At 45.5% G+C, this 22,392-nt stretch overlaps 1 protein-coding gene across 1 annotated transcript in view; it reads left to right on the top strand.

Annotated features, from left to right (window-relative positions):
* LOC129345372 (alpha-2-macroglobulin-like protein 1) overlaps window positions 1-22,392 on the top strand; it is a 90,176-nt gene that overhangs the window by 19,352 nt on the left and 48,432 nt on the right. The window contains exons 6-16 of the mRNA XM_055002497.1: window positions 1,044-1,064; window positions 3,608-3,776; window positions 4,956-5,040; window positions 5,695-5,821; window positions 8,519-8,633; window positions 10,355-10,464; window positions 11,874-12,038; window positions 16,221-16,454; window positions 17,694-17,757; window positions 19,274-19,419; window positions 21,841-21,987. Of these exons, the coding sequence (XP_054858472.1) occupies window positions 1,044-1,064; window positions 3,608-3,776; window positions 4,956-5,040; window positions 5,695-5,821; window positions 8,519-8,633; window positions 10,355-10,464; window positions 11,874-12,038; window positions 16,221-16,454; window positions 17,694-17,757; window positions 19,274-19,419; window positions 21,841-21,987 (1,383 nt within the window). The remainder of the gene's footprint in view (window positions 1-1,043; window positions 1,065-3,607; window positions 3,777-4,955; window positions 5,041-5,694; window positions 5,822-8,518; window positions 8,634-10,354; window positions 10,465-11,873; window positions 12,039-16,220; window positions 16,455-17,693; window positions 17,758-19,273; window positions 19,420-21,840; window positions 21,988-22,392) is intronic.

The raw sequence follows: 22,392 nt of genomic DNA, 5'->3' as shown, positions 1-22,392 counted from the left end.
TTTTAGGAATGGTGCCAGTTCATTGGCCATTGTCTTATAAAATTTAGCCGTAAGTCCATCTGGCCCTGGCGCCTTTCCTAGATTTGCAGATTGTATTGCCTTACTTATTTCCTCGTCAGTTACTTCATTGTTCAACTTATTTCTCCAAGCTTCCGAGATTTCTGGAAGTTTGGTTTTCTCCAGATATGATGCTATTGATTCTTTGTTTACTTCTTTTTTATTATACAGCTTAGCGTAGAATTTATAAAAGGCTCTACTAATGGTAGTCTGCTCCAAATACGTTTTGTCATCTTCACAAATTTTGTTTATTATTTTCTTTTCCCTTTTCTTCTTCAATTGCCATGCCAGGTATTTCCCAGGTTTATTAGCACCCTCAAACGCTTTTTGATTCAGTCTTTTAAGATTCCACTCCAATTCTTTGTTACTCATTGCTGTTAGCTGTTCTTGAAGAATTTTGATTTCCTGGTATGCCTTCTTTTTCCCTGGTCTCTTTTTTAGCTGTATTTCTTTGGCTTTTATTTTCTCCTCAATCTCTTGTCTTTTCTCCTCTTTCTTCTTTCTTGCTCTACCATTTAAGTCCATTAGTATGCCCCTTACAACCGCCTTGTACGCATCCCAAACTTTGTTGGTTGGTACTTCTTTATTCACGTTGTATTGTATAAAAAACTTTGTCTCTCTTCTCAGTATTTCCATATTCTCTCTTTCCTGTAACAAGTCCTCATTTATTCTCCATGCTTTCCTTTTTCTCCTTTTTCCAAATTTCCACATAATTGGGTTGTGATCTGAGCCTACCATCGGCATTATTTCTACCTCCTTAGTCCATAATGCTAAGTCTTTTGAGGCCCAGATCATATCAATTCTTGATAATGTAGAATGCCTTGCAGAATAGAAAGTAAACTGTCTACTTTTAGGATATTCAGATTGGGTTGAGTTCCAAGAGACCGCCTGTCAGGGCTCTTGGACGGTTCTGCGGAACATTAGCTAAACTGGAATCTATTCTGCTGTGGAGGGGACTGATTCTGACTCTTTCTTCTACTTCACAGATCCCGTTGGTGCTGCTGAAAGTAAGTAAAGAAGCTATTCTGACATTATTTCAGAGCGTGGGGGAGCAGGGAGACATTCATATTGTTTAGGATCTGATGAGAAAGAAATCTTTTGGCTTTGGTAGCACAACAAAGCAAAACAAGCAGATTACAAAACATCCATAAAGCAATAAGTAGATATAGTTTTTGTATGTGTTATTCCAACTAAAGCCCTGGGCAAAGAAAATATAGCCCCTTAAGGCCTTGATGGCAGGCAAGCTCAGAGAAATAATTAATATGCTCAACTGTTGCTTTAAGTATGCCCCTACTGGGTAGTTCTGTGTTGTCGAATGTCAGTCCTAGAATCGCTTATGCTCTGTTTCAGTATTTCTTCAACTCTGTATTGGATCCTTGCTAATGCTATGTCTTTGTAAACTTGCATTTATTGACCCTTTGACATTGTTTATGGAAATGTCCTTGATATTGACTGTGCTAATCTCGCTCTGTGTAATCTGCCTTGAGTCTCAATGAGAAAGGTGGACTACAAACAGACAGGCAGGCAGTTTTGGTTTGTGGGATGGGAAATCTCCTTGGACTTCAGCCTCAGGGCTTCTTTTCCCTGCACTCCTTTGCCTGCCTTAGAAATTGCACAAACCTTTCGCTCTACTAGAGCCAGGCTGTGTCCAGCACTGGAGGTGGGCGGAAGACTCTTAAACTAGCATATATTTTGTGCATATGGAGAAAGCATTTTGTCACCTGTGCATACATTGTGTAAATCCAATGTAAATCCCATAAGTAAGGCAAAAGCAATACTGTGCTATAAAGCAAACAAAAAGATATAAAAACATTAGCACAGGAACAAACAGATAACTGGATTATACACCCCGAGGTGGGAGAGGAGAGATCCCCCATGCTATCTTCACTGTTCTAATCTCTCTGTGCACACATGCTGCTCTGTGAGTACAGGATCCTATTTGGGCAATGAGGCCTCTATGCACAGAGTCTTGCTACACATCTGACACGTGAAGAACACATGTTGGGAGATGCAATGGTAGCTGGGAAGAGTAGTTTATAAAGACAGGGCTGGCGGCAGGGCAAAGGTTTTGCTATACACTAGATCTGTGTGAAGGGGCTGAGAAATTCCAGAAGGAAAACTTCAGCCCATTATAACCTCTCCAGGTCCAAGCCCAGCTCCGGAAGGCAGCTTCAGCCCATTTCCATTCCTCGTTGCCCTCTGGTTGCCATCCCTCAACAGTTTTAGATTGGAGAGGGGAAACTGACAGAGCCTTCGGGGAGGGGAAGATGAAATTAACAAACCCTCTGAGGAGCGATCTCTCCTGGCTCTGTCTTTTTAAACTATGCTTCCTGGCTAACATTACATCTCCTTACACTTGAGAAACACGCACTGTGGCGCCTCATGTTGAGAGACTCACAGATTGCTGGGTTACGGGAATATTATGTATATGCTCTGTTGCAGCCACCAAATCAATCCATGGATACTGGGACTAGGGAAGATCCCACTCAGGGATAATCTTAGGGATCACCTGGTTGACAGGGCCTTCCGTGCCCCAACTATCCTTTGAGATCTGTTGAAAATGAGGCACGTGGAGATGAGACTATATAAAACAGGGACTATAATTGTGAGAGGTATCTGACATTTCCCTCCTAACCCTTACACAAAATTACAATTTGAAAGTTCCTTCCAAAAATGGCCATTAGTGAATTGATACTCGTTTGAATTCATAGCATGTAGAATATAACAGCCCTGACTTGGATAGCCCAGGTGAGCCTGATCTTATCAGATCTCAGAAGCTAAGCAGGGTCAGCCTTGGTTAGTAATTGCATGTTAGACCTCCAAGGAAGACCGGAGTTGCAGAGGCAGGCAATGGCAAACTGCCTCTGTTAGTTTCTTGCCATGAAAACCCCACCAGGGGTTGTCATAAGTCAGCTATGACTTGAGGGCACTCGCCGCATACTCCAGAATAGAACAATGGGTGTAGGATGTGGCTGAAAGAGAGAGCCATTTTAAAAACTGTTTTAATTTATAAGATTTGTTTAGAAGGACCTAGCAAAAAAGGGGGAAGGGGAAGGGTCTGGCCTGTTTCTTGTAAGTATCTGTTGTCTCTTTCACCCATACTTCTGCTGTCACTTTGCTTCTGGCTCACTTTTGAGAATTTCCTACCTAGATCTGGATAGCTGGCTGGGTAGTTTTGAATGTAGAGTGGAGTTAATCGTTGAAAGCACGGAGCTGACAGATGCCATACAGCTGAAAGAGTAACTTTAAAGTATGATGTACTATGAAGTCATCATTCCGTGTAAAATTACAGAATTGAAAGACACCCAATAGGTCACATTGGAGAACTCCTAATACTAAAAAAAACCTCTCCTAGCACATCCATATCCATATCCATATCCATATCCATATCCATATCCATATCCATATCCATATCCATATCCATATCCATATCCCTCCCTCTCCCTCTCTCTCTCTCTCTCTCTCTCTCTGAATTTCACTGTCTGCAAATGTATAGCTGATGACTTTAATCAAGCCAATCAGTGAACAGTTCTTTTCATCTTTCTTGCAGGATCCCAATGAAAACCGAATTGGCCAGTGGCTGAATGTGGAGACTAAGCAAGGCATTGCGGAATTCTCCTTCCCCCTGGCCTCAGAAGCCGTCCTGGGAGAATATACCATCGTAGTGGGAGACGTGGCAGATTTTTCAAGACAAAGATATTTTGGAGTGGCGGAATATGGTGAGCTTTGCAATGGAGACGTTTCCTTTGCCAGCAAGAAGGGCTGTAAGAGCAGAAGGAAGAGAGAACTGCATATGCGCAAGGACAAAACTCTCTTGCTGCCTTTTCAGATACTAGAATAGCAAAGCAGAAATGTTCATCTTTCTTTCTTGCGGTCCATTTCTGAGAACTTAGAAATGCAAGCCCACAGAGGAACCAAACCTAGGGGTGATGCAAAAACGACAGGTTATATGTTGGACCATCTTTTAAATATGCCTATGATTTCCGCAATTGAACCCAGATAGTTCAAAAATTATGTGAAATATTAGTATTCAAAGCCCTTCGCGGACGGTGACCTGCATATCTGGGGAACCGTCTCTCCCATTATGTCCCCCGCAGGGCCTTGCACTCTGTGGATAGGCAGCTCCTGGTGGTGCCTGGCTGGAAGGACATTTGGCTGGCCTTTTCTGTCCTGGCCTTGGCCTGGTGAAACACTCTCCCACTGGAAATCTGGGCCCTGTGCGACCCATTACAGTTCCGCAGGGCCTGCAAGACAGAGATGTTCTGCCAGGCCTTTCATTAGCAGCCAGCTTTGTGTCCCCCCTTTCTGACTGCCTGCCCTCCTTTGGTGCCCACCCCAGATTTACACCATGGCGGTGCCTGTGGCTTGTAATTGCTTTATTGTAGCCTGGTTTGGTCACTGGCATCTGAATTTTTTAACCTGGATAAAGTGGTTTTAATGTTTTTATTGTATTTATTGAAATATTGTCGGAAGTCGCTCTGAGGCCACTTGCGGGAAGGGTGGGAAGTAAGTCAAATAAATAAATAAAATCAAGGTCAAAAGAGAGATTCTCTGGGTCTTGAGGAGAACTGTGATCAGATCTTTCTTTCACCTTTCTAATCTCTGTGACCACTTAGGATCGACCACTTGGGATCGAGCCCATTCCAGGAGACGAAGTTTAACACTTTAATTCCTGCACACCTTTTGCAAATTAGCCCCCCTTTTAAGGGAAAGAGACCGATATCCATCTGATGGGCCAGTAACAGAATGGAGAGGTCCCTCCCCCTCTCCAGTCCAAATTGAGCTCTTCAGAGGGGGTCACTTATCATGAATCTTTGGAACATCATCTCTGGTTGTTGGTTATTTCATCAGAATCAGGGCGGCCGGTTCATTCTGCGTGTCTCCGTTCTTCTTTGCAGTGCTGCCTAAGTTTGAAGTATCGTTCGAGGTCCCTCCGCTAGTCACCACTTCAGACACAGAAATAAGGATCAAAGTGACGGGCAAGTTAGTAAAATCTTGTGGTCTCTTCCTCGATAGTACAGAGGCAGCCAAGTGGAGAGTGGCTCATTTGGAAGCCCAGGAAAGCACAAAGTAGGAGTGGTGGAGTAGGGGTGCTTTTCCAAGCCCTGTTAGGATGAGGGGGCTCGCCAGAGTCCATCAGAGCTGGTATCTGATGCCTGTCCCAGAAGAGAGCTATTATTCCCTATGGATGGTAGATAGTCCAGGCTGACCTCTATGAAATAATGGGGCTATTATTCCTATGGGTAGACCTGGCTTCTTCTACTGTCCTTAGGAAATAATGGCTCCGTGATTGGCCTGAGAGGCCAGGTCTACTCAGTCGGTTCTCAGGTCTTTCTAAATTTAAAAGAACCATTGTTTTCTGTGAACGTAGCAGAGGCCATTATTTTCCCATAGAAAATAATAGCTCTTTAAATTTAAAGGGATTGGCGGTTCAACTCACAGCAGTTTGGCAGACCTCAAACGCTCCCAGAATTCCAGGAGATAAACTTTTGTTTTTTCTGCATTTTGGGAGAGATTTAAGTCATTTCAGATATTCCTGAGTGGACCTGAAACAACTCATTTCGAGTTTCAGATATATTTCCCAGTTCACACCCCCTATCTTTCTGTTCCCTGTCCCTATCCTGTCTTCTGACACAGGTATACTTACGGAAAAGGAGTTCGTGGGACGGTGCGGCTGAGCTTGAAGAGGGATGTATCCTTTTATTTTTTTGAAGAGCTACAAAATGGAACATTGACTGCCCTAGAAAAGGAGTATACTGCCCAGGTAAACTAAGCAGGAGAGAGCTGATGGGCACACCGGGGTGCCTTCTTTATTTCTAACCTGCTCTTTAAACCCAAGCCAAGGGAGTGGAGCACAAAAGGCTGTAAGTTACAACAAGTGACAACTTACAAGTATTTAGGGGTTATGATTCAATCTACTGGAGCAAAAAAGGCCCATTGTGAATATGCTGCAAATACTGGCCGCCAGTCTGCTCAAGCAATCATTAGGTTCCTCCATACCAAAGCAGGGCAGTACATTCCAGTGGCTCTTAAATTATATCTCTCGAAGACAGTGCCACAACTCATATATGGGACATTACTAGGCCCGGTACCCTCAAGTCTAGCTCCGTTGGAGAAAACTCAGTCTAAGTTCTTAAGAGCTATATTTGGATTTCCATGTAGCGTCCCAAACGCAACTTTATGTTTGGAAACCGGACTGCTGAGAATAGAGGCCAGGGTAATTCTGGCTTCAATCAGTATTTGGCTTAAGCTCAGCCATTGTCCATCGGATATTCCTTCCCTAATCCTTAAAGATAGGTACTGTTCTGCCTGGCTCGGGACCACCCATCAGAAATTTGTCAGACTATGTCATTACAGAATTGATAGTCTGCTTCACTCCCTTCTGCAAGAAGTTTGGTCTTTTTGATTTCAAAAGGTTTATTGTGAAAAAACAGCATTCATATCCAGATGTACATATTCCAGGATAGGGATCCTGGCCGACCAAAGTATTGTCAAGAATGACTCATGAAACGAAAGTGGTTACATTTCACACTCCCAAGCCCAGCCTCCCCCCCCTGAGTTCACACAGCAAAGCTTCTCAGAAGAACGTGGAGCTGGCCAAGGTCGAGCAGACAGATAAGAGGATTTCCTTTCCCATGGACTCGGCTCTACTACAGAATTAAACATGGCGTTACTCAGGTTAAACAGGCTCTGACAACAATGCTGGGCTTCTCATCTGAATCCCTACAGATAATGTCCCTGGACCAGGCAAGGGCTGTGGTCAAACAGCGTATACTGGATGTCGAAAGACAGAGGGATCTTGCGAGGGTCTCCAATTTCCTAGCCCCCCCACAAACAAGATATGTGGGTTCTCCAGGCTCTTATCTATCAAGCCTGGAGTTCCCGTCCCACCGTAGGGCTTTCTCATTAGCCCGATGTAATACATTCCCATCTGCCGTACTTGAAGGCCGTTCTAAGAAGGTCCCGATGGCTGAGCGAGTTTGTCCCTGCAAGGCAGGGAAAGTAGAAACAATTGAGCACATCATGCTTGCTTGTAAGTTCTACCACGAAATACGTGTAAAACATATCCAGCCTGCATTGAAGAAGCTTTCGAGCCTCCCTGACACAGAGCTAACGAATAAGCTCCTGTTAGGTGCCGATCCCCAGATCACGTTGGCTAGTGCCAGATTTTTAGCCGCGGCTTGTAGAATCCGCAGGGAATGTGCAAAGGAGTAACATCTGCTTTTATTTCTAACCCTGAAAGCCCACACTTTTGTGTTTATATTGCCAAGTTTTTATATAATTATATATTTATATAATTATTTTTATAAAGTGGTGTATTTTGTGTATGATACTCACTTGTGTTTTTTACAAGTCTGTACTGGTTTTTAACTGTAAATAAATCTGACTGGCCACTCCGCTCTTTGATTCAGAAATTGAAGCTCAGGGCCATCAAACGATGTTGAGATGCTTTGAGGATGAACACACTTATTGAGGCATAAAATTCCCTGAGCCAGAGCTCGGTGGTGGTTTTAAAACACATTGTTTCTCTTTTCCAAAGAGAGTCAAGGGAGTGGCTATTTTGAGGGAAAGGACAGCATGAGAAAAGAGGGATGTAAAAACCTTTCCTCCTCTACCATTTTGGAGACCCAGGTTTGAATCCTCAAGCTTCCCAGTTCTCCTTTCAGCCTACCCTACCCCACAGGGCTGTTGGGAAGATGAAGCAGAGGAAAGAAGAATGACGTAAGTGTGACCCCACTGAGGATAAAGGCAGGGTACAAAGGAAGTAAAACAATTTTTTTAAGTGCTAGTATTGTTTCCCCTATTTGGGGAAGGAGGATGAACATCATGCAGGAAGAAAGCAGCGTGAAAGGGCTGGCCCTTCGTTCTTCCCCGAAAATAGCAGCTCCAGCAATTTATATTTGGAGATGAAAAACATTCCTTTGAAATAGCGGCATAGATATATACACACACATGAACCGTAGGTGGTGGGGTTAGTTTCCAAGTAGCAGTCTTGGAGCAAGTCCTTCTCGATTTCAAACTTGTCCATATGGAGATAAGATACTGATTATTTAGTACATTTCTTATCCTGCCCTTTGTACTGATGGCTCTGAGTTCTGAACGTCATTCTCCCTTCTTCCATTTTATCCGTTCTTCCATTTTATCCTCACAACAGCCCTGTGAGGTGGTAGAGTGAGAACTTGAACAAAGAGCCAATGTGGTGTTGCGGTCAGAATCTCAGGTGAGGATCTGGGAGAACCAGATTCAAAGTCCTGCTTGCTGGGTGACCTTGGCCTGTCGCGCTCAGTGGTTGCGAGAAAAAAATGGAGGAAAATACTGTAAATAAACTGAAGTTCCTGGGAAAGATAACAGCATTAAAAAGTATTAAATGAATACCGGTGTTAAAACAGATTAAAATATTTTACCATCAGGCACAGAGGACAGGGCGGTCATATAATTTCTCTATTTTTTGCATCCTCAGACAGACAAGACTGGTTGTGCCTTTATTACTATTGATGCAGCTGAGATTAATCTGCCCCAAAAAGGCTATGCTGATTATATTAAGCTTTCTGCAGAACTGGAAGAAGAAGGAACAGGTATAAAGGAAAGAACAAAACAGGGAAATCGGAGGGTTCCTATCTGTGCGGAGGGTTAATTGCTTTGGCATCAAATGGGAAAGCAGAAGAGAATACAATTTCATGCTGTGTGTTGTGGGGAACCTGAAATCTCCACCAGTGATTATGCTTCTCATCCTTTCTCTTTTTTACAATATCAAGTGGCTTTAAACAAAAGACAGTTGGGGGTTAATCTCTTCTGCCAGTTTGACGTAGTGGTTCGGAGTGACGGGACTCTAATCTGGAGAACCGGGTTTGCTTCCCCACTCCTCCACTTGAAGCCAGCTGGGTGACCTTGGCTCAGTCACAGCTCTCTCAGAGCTCTCTCAGCCTCACCCACCTCACAGGGTGATTGTTGTGGGGATAATAATAACATACATTGTAAACTGCTCTGAGCAGGTGTTAAGTCATCCTGAAGGGCAGTATATAAATCGAATATTGTTGTGATGGCGAGGGTGATGCTGCCTTGGGAATATTCCTACCATGCCTCTGAGCATGCTGGTTGCTTATACTGGTGGGGTTGTTACCGAGCTCCTTACCAGCGTGTGCCATCTCTTGACCGGTGCATGTCATTAAAGTGGTGCTGCCACAGAACGGCAGAACATCTTGCCCCCAGTTGCCCCCTTCCTGAGAGTCTCTCTACGCGAGATATCCGACACGAGGATGCTCAAGTGAGGGGAAATGCAACGTTAGCCGGGAAGCATGGCTTTAAAAGACAGAGCTAAAGGCTCTGTCCCTTTAACTTCTCTACCCTAGCCAGCAGCAGAGAGAGCTCCTCAGAGGGTTTGTTAATTTCATCTTTGCCTCTCCAAAGCCTCTGATGAAATTAACAAACCCTCTTGAGGAGCAATCTCTGCTGCTAGAGGTGAAATTGACAGGGCCTTTTGCTCTGTCTTTTTAAACCACACTTCCCAGCTAACATTGGGCCAAGCTAGAAGTGACGATTACACTTGAACGGCAAGTGAACAGACTCACATGTGTTCCTCCCTGTTCACTTGCACTCCACTCGATCATGTAGCGAACAGGGAGGAATACATGTGAGTCTGTTCACTTGCCGTTCAAGTGTAATTTGTCACTTCTTGCTTGGCCTATGGCATCTCCCCTCTCTTGAGCATCCTCGTGTAAGATATACCATGCATCTGACGAAGAGAACGGTGATTCTCGAAAGCTTATGCTACAATAAAATTGGTTAGTCTTAAAGGTGCTACTGGACTCTTTTTGATTTTGCTACCACAGACTAACACGGCTAACTCCTCTGGATCTATGACTCATGCAGAGAGACTCCTAGAGCTCCCTCTTTAGTGCCAAAGCAGAGTCCTTCACGGCTTTTGGATATGGATCTGCAAAATGCACGTTTTCATTCTTAAGCAGCAAGATCAAGATATGCATGTCTCTCGGAAGAATCAGTTGTCTGCCCAGCCCCACAACAAGAAGTCCCCTTGAAAGCTTTTGAGGCTGGGGAATCCGTGGGCCATCTTTAACTCTGCAAAATAACCATCTGTCTCTAGCCCTGCTCTGCTTTTATTTCTGCTGGAAATGAATGACAGCTGCAGGGACTCATCCGCTCTAAATCTGTTATAATTTTGACAGGTAGCAGAGCTCCTTCAGAAAGGTTCTTGAAGCAGAGACTTGCCTTCTGTTAATGTATTTTAGCAGACTCTTTGTGCTTTTGTGCTTAGCCAGGATGTCCTCTGTCTTTTCAGGAACCATCAACTCGGGATATCACATGATCTCTCTTGTCACCAAAACTGTGGAAGTTTCCTTCATCAATCTCAACCCATTTTATAAACATGGCTTTCCATACACAGGCAAGGTCAGGGTCTAGACACCATTCTCTCCAATTTCTCCTTTAACCAGCTATCTAATCTGACATTTCTTTCCTTGGAAACTTGCTCAGTGTTCAGAAAAAGTTGCAAAATTTAAGAGGAAAGAAAGATGTTATAAAAGGTGCTATTTGGGTGTGGGAAGGGTAGATGAAAAATTTAAACGGTTTACAAGTCCACTTTTAGATGTAGTCAAGATTAAACTACACAGACATGCATTTTAAGAACATTTGGTTGGTTTTTAATAACTCACTGTCCTAGAAGAGGGCTTTTTTCAGCTGGAACGCAGTGGAATGGATTTCTAGCACCTCTTGAAAATGGTCACATGGCTGGTGGCCCCGCCCCCTGATCTCCAGACAGAGGGGAGTTGAGAGTGCCCTCTGCGCTGCTCAAGTGGCACAGATGGCAAACTAAACACTCCTCTGTCTGGAGATCAGGGGGTGGGGCCACTGGCCATGTGACCATTTTTGCTGAATGCAATTTAAACTTTAAAACACCCCCCTTTGTGCCAGATGACCCAAAGTGACATCATTGTGTGGTCCTGGGAGCATGCATGCACTTTGCATGTGAGCTTGTGGTACCAGGGGCACCACCTCCCACCAGGAGTTGCCGCCTGTGTCGGCAACCCACTGAGTTCCACCACCTCTTTTCTCAGAAAAAAAGCCCTGTCCTACAGCAACATGATCTATAAAGATTATACCGTTTTTTTTTCCCAGAGAGGAATTTGTGCCTTTGACATGCTCACCTGGGGCACAGTGAAATTAATTGTTTATAACAGTAGTTGCTTGAATCAGCGAGCCGGACACAAATATCGGCCCTTATAGAGGATAGTTACGTGTGGTCCCAGAGTTGGGCTTTCCATGAGCATAGTCAGGGCTTTTTTTCAGGGAGAACGCGGGGGAACGGAGTTCCGGAACCTCTTGAAAATGGTCACACGGCTGGTGGCCCCGTCCCCTGATCTCCAGACAGAGGGGAGCTTGGTGGCGCGGAGGGCAATCTCAACTCCCCTCTGTCTGGAGATCAGGGGGCGGGGCCACCAGCCATGTGACCATTTTCTCCGATGGCAACCCACTGAGTTCCACCTCCTCTTTCCCCAGGAAAAAAAGCCCTGAGCATAGTATTTTAAAGAAAATGCTTCTGTACATTCTGTGCAATTCAGGACATCTTGGGAAGAAATTGTGTTCATTTCAATAGCATGCAATTCATTTTACTGGATCAGCACGGATTAACTTTCAACCCCCTCCCCCTAGGATGTCATTGGAAGAATAACATGGCATTAATTCAATGGCAAACCACCTCTGTTAGTCTCTTGCCATGAAAGCCGGGGCGGGGGGTGTCACCGTAAGTCAGCTATAACTTGATGGCACTCTCCACTCCAATTCTTGTTTTATTTCTGCAGATGAAATGTGGCGTGAATGGCGTTCCTGTCCAGAACCAGACCATCTATCTTACGGTTGATGTCAACGATGTGGAGACCCACTTACCGTATACGACGGATGAGAATGGTGAAGTTCACTTCTCCTTGGACACAGCAGGATGGAAAGAGACGCTGGTTTCTCTCCGGGTGAGTCCAGCTTCTATTGGCCAAGGAGGTGGTAACGCAGGAGAAAAGGGACGAATGCAGGATCTAACTCCCCTGACGCCTGCCTTTCTTTCCTTTATGCTCTAGGCCCAAACAGTTTGCTTTACTCAGGCTTTATGCTAAGGGTTTCCATCTTTATTAGCTGTTTTATGCTCCTAGCCTAGGGACTGTTTCACAAATACCATTTTTGACTGCCGTTTTTGTTTTATGAGCTTTTGTGCCCTGGCTTGGTGTTTTTTATTTTATTTACTTTTATTGCAGTGGCATGACTTTTTAAATTCCTGCCCTCTTGAGCAGGTCTGGAAAGGCAGCTGACCGATTTCCTCAATAAATAAGGAAATAAATAAGGTGAACACCAAAGCCCTGGTCCTATGTGTGGAAAGCAATGGTCTTCCTGCCATATCAACGTGTACATAATGCTTTTTAATATTCAAAGCAGTGTGCAATGCATACATTATCTTTCCGTAAGCCGTGCAACCATTCTGTAAGGTAGGACAGTATTATTTCCTCAATATCAGAGCAGAAGCTGAGGCCAAAAATCAGTGGCCGGTTGATGAGTTCCTGATAGGATTGGGGGCGGGTGGGGAGCTTTTCAAGGATTTCCTGATTTGGGCATCTTAGGGCACCCCTAGACGATACTTTTCTGCACGGTCATGCACTCGCTTTAACGTACTCTGTGCAGTCACACAGCAGCTGCAGGGAACTGTTTCTTTTTTTAAAAAAGAGCCCAAACAGGTGCAGAATGGCACCATGGGGAGGAGGAAATTCTCTTGCCTTCCCCCTCCAATGCTATCTTCTCATATGAAAACCACATGGAGGGAATCATTTTGTGGTGTTTGCTGTTCCACAAAATCTGGACACAGATTCCCCATGTTAAAATGAGGGCATACCAGTGCAGAAAAGCAGGGCTTCTTTTCTGGGAAAAGAGGTGGTGGCACTCAAGACCACATAATGACGTCACTTTGAGTCTACTGGAACAAGGAGGGGGAGTTTTTTAAAGTTTAAATCGTCCTTAACCGTCCTTAACCGTAAGGTTAAGAGGTGCCAGAACTCCGTTCCACTGCGTTCCCGCTGAAAAAAAGCCCTGCAGAAAAGTATCGTCTAGATACTTAGCCACTCTGTTACCCCAGTGAAGACTGACAAGTTTGGCAGGGGCAAAGTCTGCTTTTGGTGGGGGGGGGGGCTGTGTCATGTAAAAAACGTAAGCTGAATTCTTTCATCTCAGAAGTAGAGTGAGTCAAAACCAATCTGAATGTTGTTCAGTTTTTGTCAGCTGGAAGGTGTCAAGGTGTCAAAAAAAACCCATTTTGTCTTTTTCATCTGAGCCAGTTTAGATGTGGTTCTGATGTGAAAGGCATTGGAAAGATCTGCTTGTTGAAGTTGTATGAATAGTTTTGGGTTGATTTCCCCAACGGGTGTTGACAGGTGTGTGAAGGCTGCCCCCTGCAAGCTGGCGCCTCACCTTGTCTTTCCTGGAGAAACCTGGTTGAAAAAATCTATTTCTAACCTCCCATTTTGGGGTAAGGTTATCAAGAGGGAGTTGGCAGAGCAGCGTCAGGCCTACTTGGACGGCATGTCTGCCCTTGACCCAGTTCAGTCTGGTTTCAGACCTGCCTTTGGTTGTTCCGGTGGCTGCTGTTTGTTTTCAGCTGGGCAGAAGCAAAGCTTCTCAGTTACTCCAAAAGCCTCTACGGTGGCTTTTGGTGTTGTGGGTCACTGGAAGAGAGAGCTGGACTCCCCTCATCTATCTTGCAGTAGTTTTGATTTTTAGCTGAAAGGATATGAATAGTGGTTACTGGAGATTCTGAACTCTTTGTAGAAGATCTGAAATGGGGAATTGCCCCAGAGGTTAATGCTTTCAGTTTTGATCTCTTCCTCAAGACACTAGGAGATCATCTGTTGCTTGAGAATTGGGTGCCTTCAAGATATTGATGTTCTAGGATTGATTTCATAGACTCATAGAATCATAGGGTTGTAAGGTACCTCTAAGGTCATGTAGTCCAACCCCCTGCACAAGGCAGGAAATTCACAACTACTTCTCCCTGCCACGCCCCCCCCAGTGACCCCCTGCTCCATGCCCAGAAGATGGCAAAACATCATCAGGATCCTTAGCCAAGCTGGCCTGGAGAAAATTGCTGCCTGACCCCAAGGTGACGGTTGGCCTTGCCATGGGCATATAAGGTGGCCACGAGAACTAAGCACTGATGTAACCTTTCCTGCCCTCCCTCTCATGATCTGCCTAGGTCCACAAAAGAAGGCCTATTCTAGGTCATGTTAGCAGTCCTGTTCAGAGCTTGGGAGATCTTTTTCTGTCAGCAAAATGAACTTCAAAGGAGTAGATAAGAGTGCTCTGAGCCATTCTTCTGCCTCATTGATGGTGGATTACTGCAACGCTCTCTGTGTGGGGCCGCCCTTGCCAATAACAGAAGCTTCAACCTGGGTACTGGTTTTTACCTTGAAAGCCCTTCTCAGCTTGGGACCTACACATCTGAAGGGCAGCCCCCACTGCATTACCGCATGCTCCCAGTGCGCTCTTTACAGCATTCCCCACTCACCATGTGGCTTGGTGACCATTTGTAGGTCTTTTCTATTTGTGGCTCCTTCATTGTGGCATAAACAGGGCTTTTTTTCAGCTGAAATGCAGTGGAATGGCGTTCCGGCACCTCTTGAAAATGGTCACATGACTGGTGGCCCCGCCCCCTGATCTCCAGACAGAGATCAGGGGGAGATCAGGGGGTGGGGCCACCAGCCATATGACCATTTTTGCAGAGGGTGATTTAAACTTTAAAAAACTCCCCCCTTGTTCCAGCTCACCCAAAGTGATGTCATTGTGCAGTCCTGGGAGCGTGCACGCATTTTGCGCACGTGCATGTGGTACCAGGGGCACCACCTCCCGCCAAGCCCCTCTGCTGGCGACCCACTGAGTACCTCTTTTCCCAGAAAAAAAGCCCAGGGCACAGGGCAGTCGGAAAGGCATCCTTATTGTGTATCTTCCACAAGGTCTTTGATGCTCTTTTTCAGTGTTCTCCTGATGGATTTTTAAAAAAAATTGTTGTTCACCTCTTTTAAGTGTTCGATGTTTTTGTGACTTTTTTCATTGGCATGGGGGACTTTGGCCTTATTGTAAGCCATCTTGGGCTTTGGGAAGCAATTTTTTAAAAAATTCAGTTCTCACGTGTGGTTTCAGTTTTGTATTTTTCTGTCGTCACATGCACATTCCCATTTGCACACCCTTCCTAGGACATTTAACCAGAACTTCTGCGGTGAAGCCTTTCCATGATCTCTTGAAAAACTCTCCTTGCTTATTGTCTCTACTTGTCATCATCCACTCACCATTGATAGGTCAGGGTGAACTTTCCAGTTTCTTCTATGTCGCTGTTGGTGACTTTGGTCGTGAAAACAGTAATTAAGAAGAAGCTATTTCTTCTAAGCTGTGCAGTTGACCCACTGAAGTACAGACTACATATCACTGCCAAAACCCTTGTCCCATTGGGTAACAAAAATGCAAAGCATGTGTACTGGATGGGGGATACACTTCTGGATAGCAACATGTGTGAACAAGATCTTGGGATACAGGTGGGTGGGAAGCTAAATATGAGCATTCAGTGTGATGCAGCAATAAAAAAGGCAAATGCAATCCTGGGCTTTATCAACAAAGGCATAACATCCAAATCACAGGGTGTAATTGCCCCACTATATACTGCGCTGGGCAGGCCCCATGGGGAGTATTGTGTGCAGTTCTGGAGGCCTCCCTTCAAAAAGATTGTGGACAAATTCGAATGGGTGCAGAGGAGAGCAACCAGGATGATCAGGGGTCTGGAGACCAAGCCCTGCGAGGAGAGACTGAGGGACCTGGGAACATTCAGTCTGGAGAAGAGGAGGTTGAGGGGAGACATGATTGCTCTCTTTAAGTATTTAAACTACAGTACCAGCGGGACATTAGAAAAACTTCTTCACATTAAAAGTAATCCAGCAGTGGAATCGGCTGCTTAAGGAAATGGTGGGTTCCCCCTCACTGGCAGTCTTCAAGGAGAGGCTAGATAAGTATGTGCCAGAGATGCTTTAGGCTGTTCCTGCCTTGAGCAGGGGGTTGGCCTTGATGGTCTGTGAGGCCCCTTCCACTTCTACGCTTCGTGACCTCTGCTCTGTCTGTCTGCTTTGCAGGGCAGATCCTCCATCGTGAATGTAAGTGCCGAGGATGCTGGTGACCTTGAGATAGTACGGAAAGAAGCTTTCACGTGGCTGAAGCCTTTCTACTCAGAGAGTAACAGCTTCCTTGAGATCCAGCATGTGGAAGAAGAGCTGCCCTGTGGAAAGGATCAGGAAGTGCTGGTAGATTACATCCTCGACCGAAAAGAGCTGGGGCCGAACGCTGATCACGTGGATTTCTATTACTTGGTGAGAATCTAATGGTTTGTGGAAAGTGGGGTGGGGATCTTCGGAGCACCATGAGAATGAAGGGCGTATAGAGAGAAACATGGCCACTGAGAGCCCCCGCTGCCTCCAAGAGAAAGATTCCCTCTGCCCACCTCCCATATTTCTCAAGACCAACTCAAAGATCAGGTTGTTTTTGTGGGCCTGGGCAGTGGTTAGGGACGTTTCAGGGGCAGCTCTGGTCCTTTGGAACAGGCGGTCTAGAGAAGTGCAGGAGATGTCTTCTTTGGCAATGTTTAGAGGGAAATGGCGAGGCTGAACTGGTTTAAAGGGGCCCGTGGAAACTGATCTGTGGGGCCAGTTGTCTGATATCCTAGTGTTGCTGGATTTGAAGTTCATGGTACTGCCTGAAGATAGGAAACTGCTTTGAGCAGACAACAGAAAAATGGCATTGCACTGAAACAACTAAAAGTGTGAATAAGGCAAACAAGTATTTGCAAATGTGAAAATCTCAACAGCAACCGACTGGGCCGTTTCATGTGGTTTTGCTACATCTTGTCCTAAAATGACAGAAAATCCAGGAATTTCCAAATGTGGGTTCTCTGCTTAGCTATTGGCCTCCTATAGCAAACTCCATGACTGTCTTCTCCCTGGCCGTTTCCACACGTCTTACCTGCCTGTGGAACATCGTGTGAAAGACCCAGAAGACGGCGTCTTCTCACGTGAAATCGCACGAGGAAGACGCTGTTATCCGGGAGATTTGTGCAAAATTGCAAACTTTTCTCTTTCATAGACTCATAGAATCATAGGCTCACCTAGTCCAACGCCCTGCACAAGGCAGGAAATTCCCAACCACCTCCCTCCCCCTCCCCTCCAGCGTCCCCCTGCTCCAAGCCCTGAAGATGGCAAAACACTGGCCGTTTCCACACGGCTTACTTTCTTCCAAAACCCAGCATCTTTGCGCACGAAATCACATCAGAAAGACGCTGTCATCGTGCGAAATCGCGTGAGAAGATGCCGTTATCATGGAAGAGAAGACGCTGTTTTTCAGAAATTTTCAGAAGAAAGTAAGCCATGTGGAAATGGCCCCTGTCAGGATCCCTAGCCAAAGTGGCCTGGGGAAAAATGCTTCCTGACCCCAAAGAGGCAATCGGCATTACCCTGGGCGTGTAAGAAGGGACCTTTTTAGCTTTTGATTTTCTGAAGTGGGTTATGGGGAGAGGGCGTCCAGTTTTCCATACTTCATATATCATCTTCTTACAGGTGGTGTCAAGAGGAAATATTGTTTTGAGTGGGCAGAAACAGGTGCCGATTGGCCAGGATGAAAGTAAGTATGAGATTTATGATGTTTCATCGGGGGGGCGTGCGGGGGGGGCTTTATCGGGAGATCAGGCAAGACTAGTCTAGTGTAGTAGGCCTGAGCTGTCTATTTTGATATTTGATTTTTACCTTTGAATTTGGCCTAGTACCTCAAAGTAACTTCCAATAAATACAGAATACAGTAGTAATCATAAAAAGAGTAAAGCCATAACCCACGGGCTTTCTGCCCACTGACTTTAGAAGACAATTTTCTTTTCAAGCTTTTAACTTACTCAGTTAACACATCTCCAGAAAGGCCGAGGAGCCACCATTAATCAGCCAGAAGGAGCAGGGTGTATTGAACCCTTTATTTCTTCTCATACTTGACCCACTAATCTTTTAATTTTTTGTCTTCTCTCCTCAACACAATACCTAATAAAATACTTTGTAGAATATGCTTTCCCATATTTTTATTTTTCCATGCTTGGCACTCCCTTATAAATTGTTTATGTTCCATCTACCACAACTCCCCAACGTATCACTATGTTGATTTATATTTATTTTTTAAAATTCTCCTTATATCACAGGGCCAAATTTTTTCTTTAGAAGAACTAAATTACTAGTTCGAAAACTCAGTGTTGTAGCCTGCCATCTGGGAGGGTGTGAGTTGTGCAGAGGCAGAGCTTCCCAAACTACTTCTGCCCAATTCCTCCCATCTTCTTTCTTTCCCTGTGTAGTAGTAGTAGTAGTAGTAGCAACAACAACAACATTCGATTTATATACCGCCCTTCAGAACAACTTAATGCCCACTCACAGTGGTTTACAAATTATGTTATTATCCTTACAACAATCACCCTGTTAGGTGGGTGAGGCTGAGAGAGCTCTGAGAGAGCTGTGACTGACCCCAAGGTCACCCAGCTGGCTTCAAGCAGAAAAGTAGGGAATCAAAACCAGCTATCCAGATTAGAGTCCTGCCACTCTTAACCACTACACCAAACTGGCTGACAGTAATAATAATATTTGATTTATATGCCGCTCCTCAGGACAACTTAATGCCCACTCAGAGCAGTTTACAAAGTATGGTATTATTATCCCCACAATAATCACCCTGTGAGGTGGGTGGTCCTGAGAGTGCACTGAGAGAGCTGGTCACCCAGCTGGCTTCAAGCAGAGGAGTGGGGAATCAAACCCGGCTCTCCAGATTAGAGTCCTGCCGCTCTTAAGCACTACACCAAACTGTCTCCTGGCATTTGGTCTGGGGGGGGGGTCCCTGCCTTTCTGTATGGGCCACTTGAGGGCCAGGGGACTGTTGAGGAGTTAGGTGGGGAAGACCTATCTCAGTGAAGTCCTCTCCTCATGTTCACTAGTGGAAAGATCCAGCCCATAATTCTGGGAATTCCTCTGCAAGGGCTTTGTTCAGAGGCAAGAGACTCTTTGCTTTATTGTGATCTGGTGGAAGCAAGACCCACAGATGTGTGTATTTCCCAGCAAGTACTTAAATCCTGTCCATCTCTTCTGACTCTCTCCCCCTGCCCCAAATCCAGCACTGAAAGGCACCTTCGCTCTCACTCTGCCCGCAAGTATTGAGTTGGCACCTATTGCTAGGCTTCTGCTGTATGCCGTGTTTGAGGATGGTGAGGTGGCTGCTGATGTGGACGTGTTCACAATCGAGAAGTGTTTCCGGCATCAGGTTGGTGCATAACTCTCGGGAGGGCAAATGCCAAACGGGCCACGTGTTCACTGATCTTTGGATGGAGGCAGGCCGATGGAAGGGCCTCTGCTGCTCATGATGCGTGCGTCTGATTTCCTCTCCAGTTCTCTCATCTGGCCAAACATACTAAAAATGAAAACGAGGTCTTAAGCAAAGATGAAAGTGGCATGAAAGGTTGTTAGGGCAGTCCTAAACAGAGTCACACATTGTTCATTGAAGTGAAAGGGTTTAGAAGTGGGTGACTCTGGGCCAAGCTACAAGTGACACTTGAATGGCAAGTGAACAGACGCGCATGCATTCCTCCCTGTTCACTTGCACTCCACTTGCCCTCCACTCGATCACTTCATGCACATGCCCCCCTTTGAAGAACTCCATGATAGAGTGGAGTGCAAGTGGAGTGCAAGTGAACAGGGAGGAATACGTGTGAGTCTGTTCACTTGCCGTTCGGGTGTCATCTGTCACTTGTAGCTTGGCCCTCTGCTGTCTGTGAGCTCTGAGGGATCCATCCTGTGAATTCTCAATGTTTCCAAATGCTTAGGAGCTGTCCGTTGCCTTTGCACATGCACTCTGTTTCCTCTTTCTTTCTGAATGTTTCCAGATGACAACCAAAAATGTCAAATGACATCTTTTGTCTGCTCCCCAAAACTGCAAGGAGATCTCCTGGAATTACAACTGGTCTGAAAACTACAGGGATCAGTTCCCCCGGAGAAAAAGGCTGCTGTGGAGGGTGGACTCTATGGCATTATACTACACTGAGGTCCCTCTTCTTCCCAAACCCTGCCCACCCCAGGTTGCACCCCCAAATCTCCAGGAATTTCAGTATCTGGAGTTGGCAACCCTAGAGGAAAGGCAAGAGACACAATCACAGCAGACCCCCACCTATACAGATCCCCCCTTTTCTGGTAGTCTTTCTTAACCAGCATCCTTGTAAAGGTCTTGCTGCCTCTGCGACTTGTTCTGTATCCAGGAAAGTGTTTACTGGGGGCCAAGCTACAAGTGACGAATGACACTTGAACAGCAAGTGAACAGACTCACGTGTATTCCTCCCTGTTCACTTGCACTCCACTTGCACTCCACTCAATTGTGGAATTCTTCAAAGGGGGGCATGTGCATGAAGTGCAAAGTAATTTTTGAAGGCATTCGCAATACTGTGGAGGATTTCTCGCCCTTACCACAGCCGGGGTGAAACTGCAAATTGTCCGGTTTCTCTGAACTGCTTGGTGGAATGAGAAAAGCCTTGTTAATTTCAATGCTATTCTTTTTAAAATAGGAATGAGTGAATGGTGGTAATGGCTGCAGGCAGAATGGGGTTTCCCTGGGGCCAGGGAAGAGGGATTCCTGACCATTCATCCACATCAGATGAGGCAATAGTACTGCAGTCCACCCTTCAGTTTGGATTGTTGTGCAGTTGTGATGAGAGTAAAAAAATGTAGCACAAGCGGCCCTGGAGGACAACAGGGAAGACCCAGGCATGCAGTGTCCGAGGGACGCACATGCCATCTGGATTCTCAGAGAGCCAAGCTACAAGTGACGAATTGCCTGGAAAGTGTACAAGTGGAGAGCAAGTGAATGGCAAGTGATTAGGGAGGAATACATGTGAGTCTGTTCACTTGCCAGGCAACTGTCATTTGTCACTTGTAACTTGGCTCAGTGTCTCTACACGAGACATCTTATATGAGGATGCTCAAGTGTAGGGAGATGCAATGTTAGCTGGGAAGAGTAGTTTAAAAAGACAGAGTCAAAGGCTCTGTCAATTTCACCTCTCTTCACAGAGTGGGCAGAGATTGCTCCTCAGAGAGTGTGTTAATTTCATCTTTACCTCCTCCAAGGGGAGGTGAAATGGACATATCCTTTGAGAGGTGAAGATGAAATTAGCAATCCCTTTGAGGAGTGATTTCCGCTGGCTTTGGTTGTTTTTTTTTTAAACTACGCTTCCCGGCTAACATTGAGTGTTCCTTCACTTGAGTGTCCCCATGTAAAATGACTGATGTAGAGAGATTCTCAATCTAGACTGCGTGAGGAAATCATGTCAGTAACCAATAACAACACAACAACAACCGATTTATATACTGCCCTTCAGGATGACTGAACACCCACTCAGAGTGGTTTACAAAGTATGTTATTATTATCCCTGCAACAAAACACCCTGTGAGGTGGGTGGGGCTGAGAGAGCTATAAACTGTGACTGACCCCAGGTCACCCAGCTGGCTTCAAGTGGAGGAGTGGGGAATCAAACCCGGTTCTCCAGATTAGAGTCCTGCACTCTTAACCACTACACCCAGGGCAGGGTAGGATGTGTGCAGTCTTTGTCCTTCTCCCTCTGATGTTGTGTGGCCACTATTCCCTGCCAGAGGAGGTTTCCCAATTGAAAATTCCACTCTTCTCCACCTCTGTTCCCAGGTGACGCTGGCCTTCTCTCAGAAAGAACATTATCCAGATTCAACGATCAAGCTGCAAGTGGACGCTGCGCCTGGAGCCCTCTGCTCTCTCCAAGCTCTGGACAAGAGCGTCATCCTGAAGAATGACAGAACTCTGACAGCAGAAGAGGTGAGGGATCCCACCCATTCCATCTAGGACCAATAAATTCTTCCATCTCCTTGATCCAGAGGAAAAAACAGTCTCTGAAGGGAAGAAGTTGGGTGTCAACTCTTCCATAATCCAGTGAGGTACCAAAATTAATGTAAAGTACACAGAGCGTCATCATTTATTAAATTAAAAAATGAAAAAGTGGTCTGGGGAGTGGAGAAGGCTGCTGCCAGGGAATGGGAACAACGAAACTGGGGAAACTTGCCATGCAGAAGCTCAGCAGCTGCACCGGCAATCGGGCAACAAAGCAAGCAAGCCCTGATTTGGAAGCCAGTTTACAGAAGAGGAGAGAGGACGAGGACCTACAAACAGATCAGTGAGCTAAATGGGTTAAGGGAAGACATGCTCATGCAACTGTGGACATGA

This window comes from Eublepharis macularius, chromosome 18 (assembly GCF_028583425.1).
Source record: "Eublepharis macularius isolate TG4126 chromosome 18, MPM_Emac_v1.0, whole genome shotgun sequence".
Taxonomy (NCBI): domain Eukaryota; kingdom Metazoa; phylum Chordata; class Lepidosauria; order Squamata; family Eublepharidae; genus Eublepharis; species Eublepharis macularius.
This window is presented reverse-complemented; position numbering and strand designations above follow the sequence as displayed.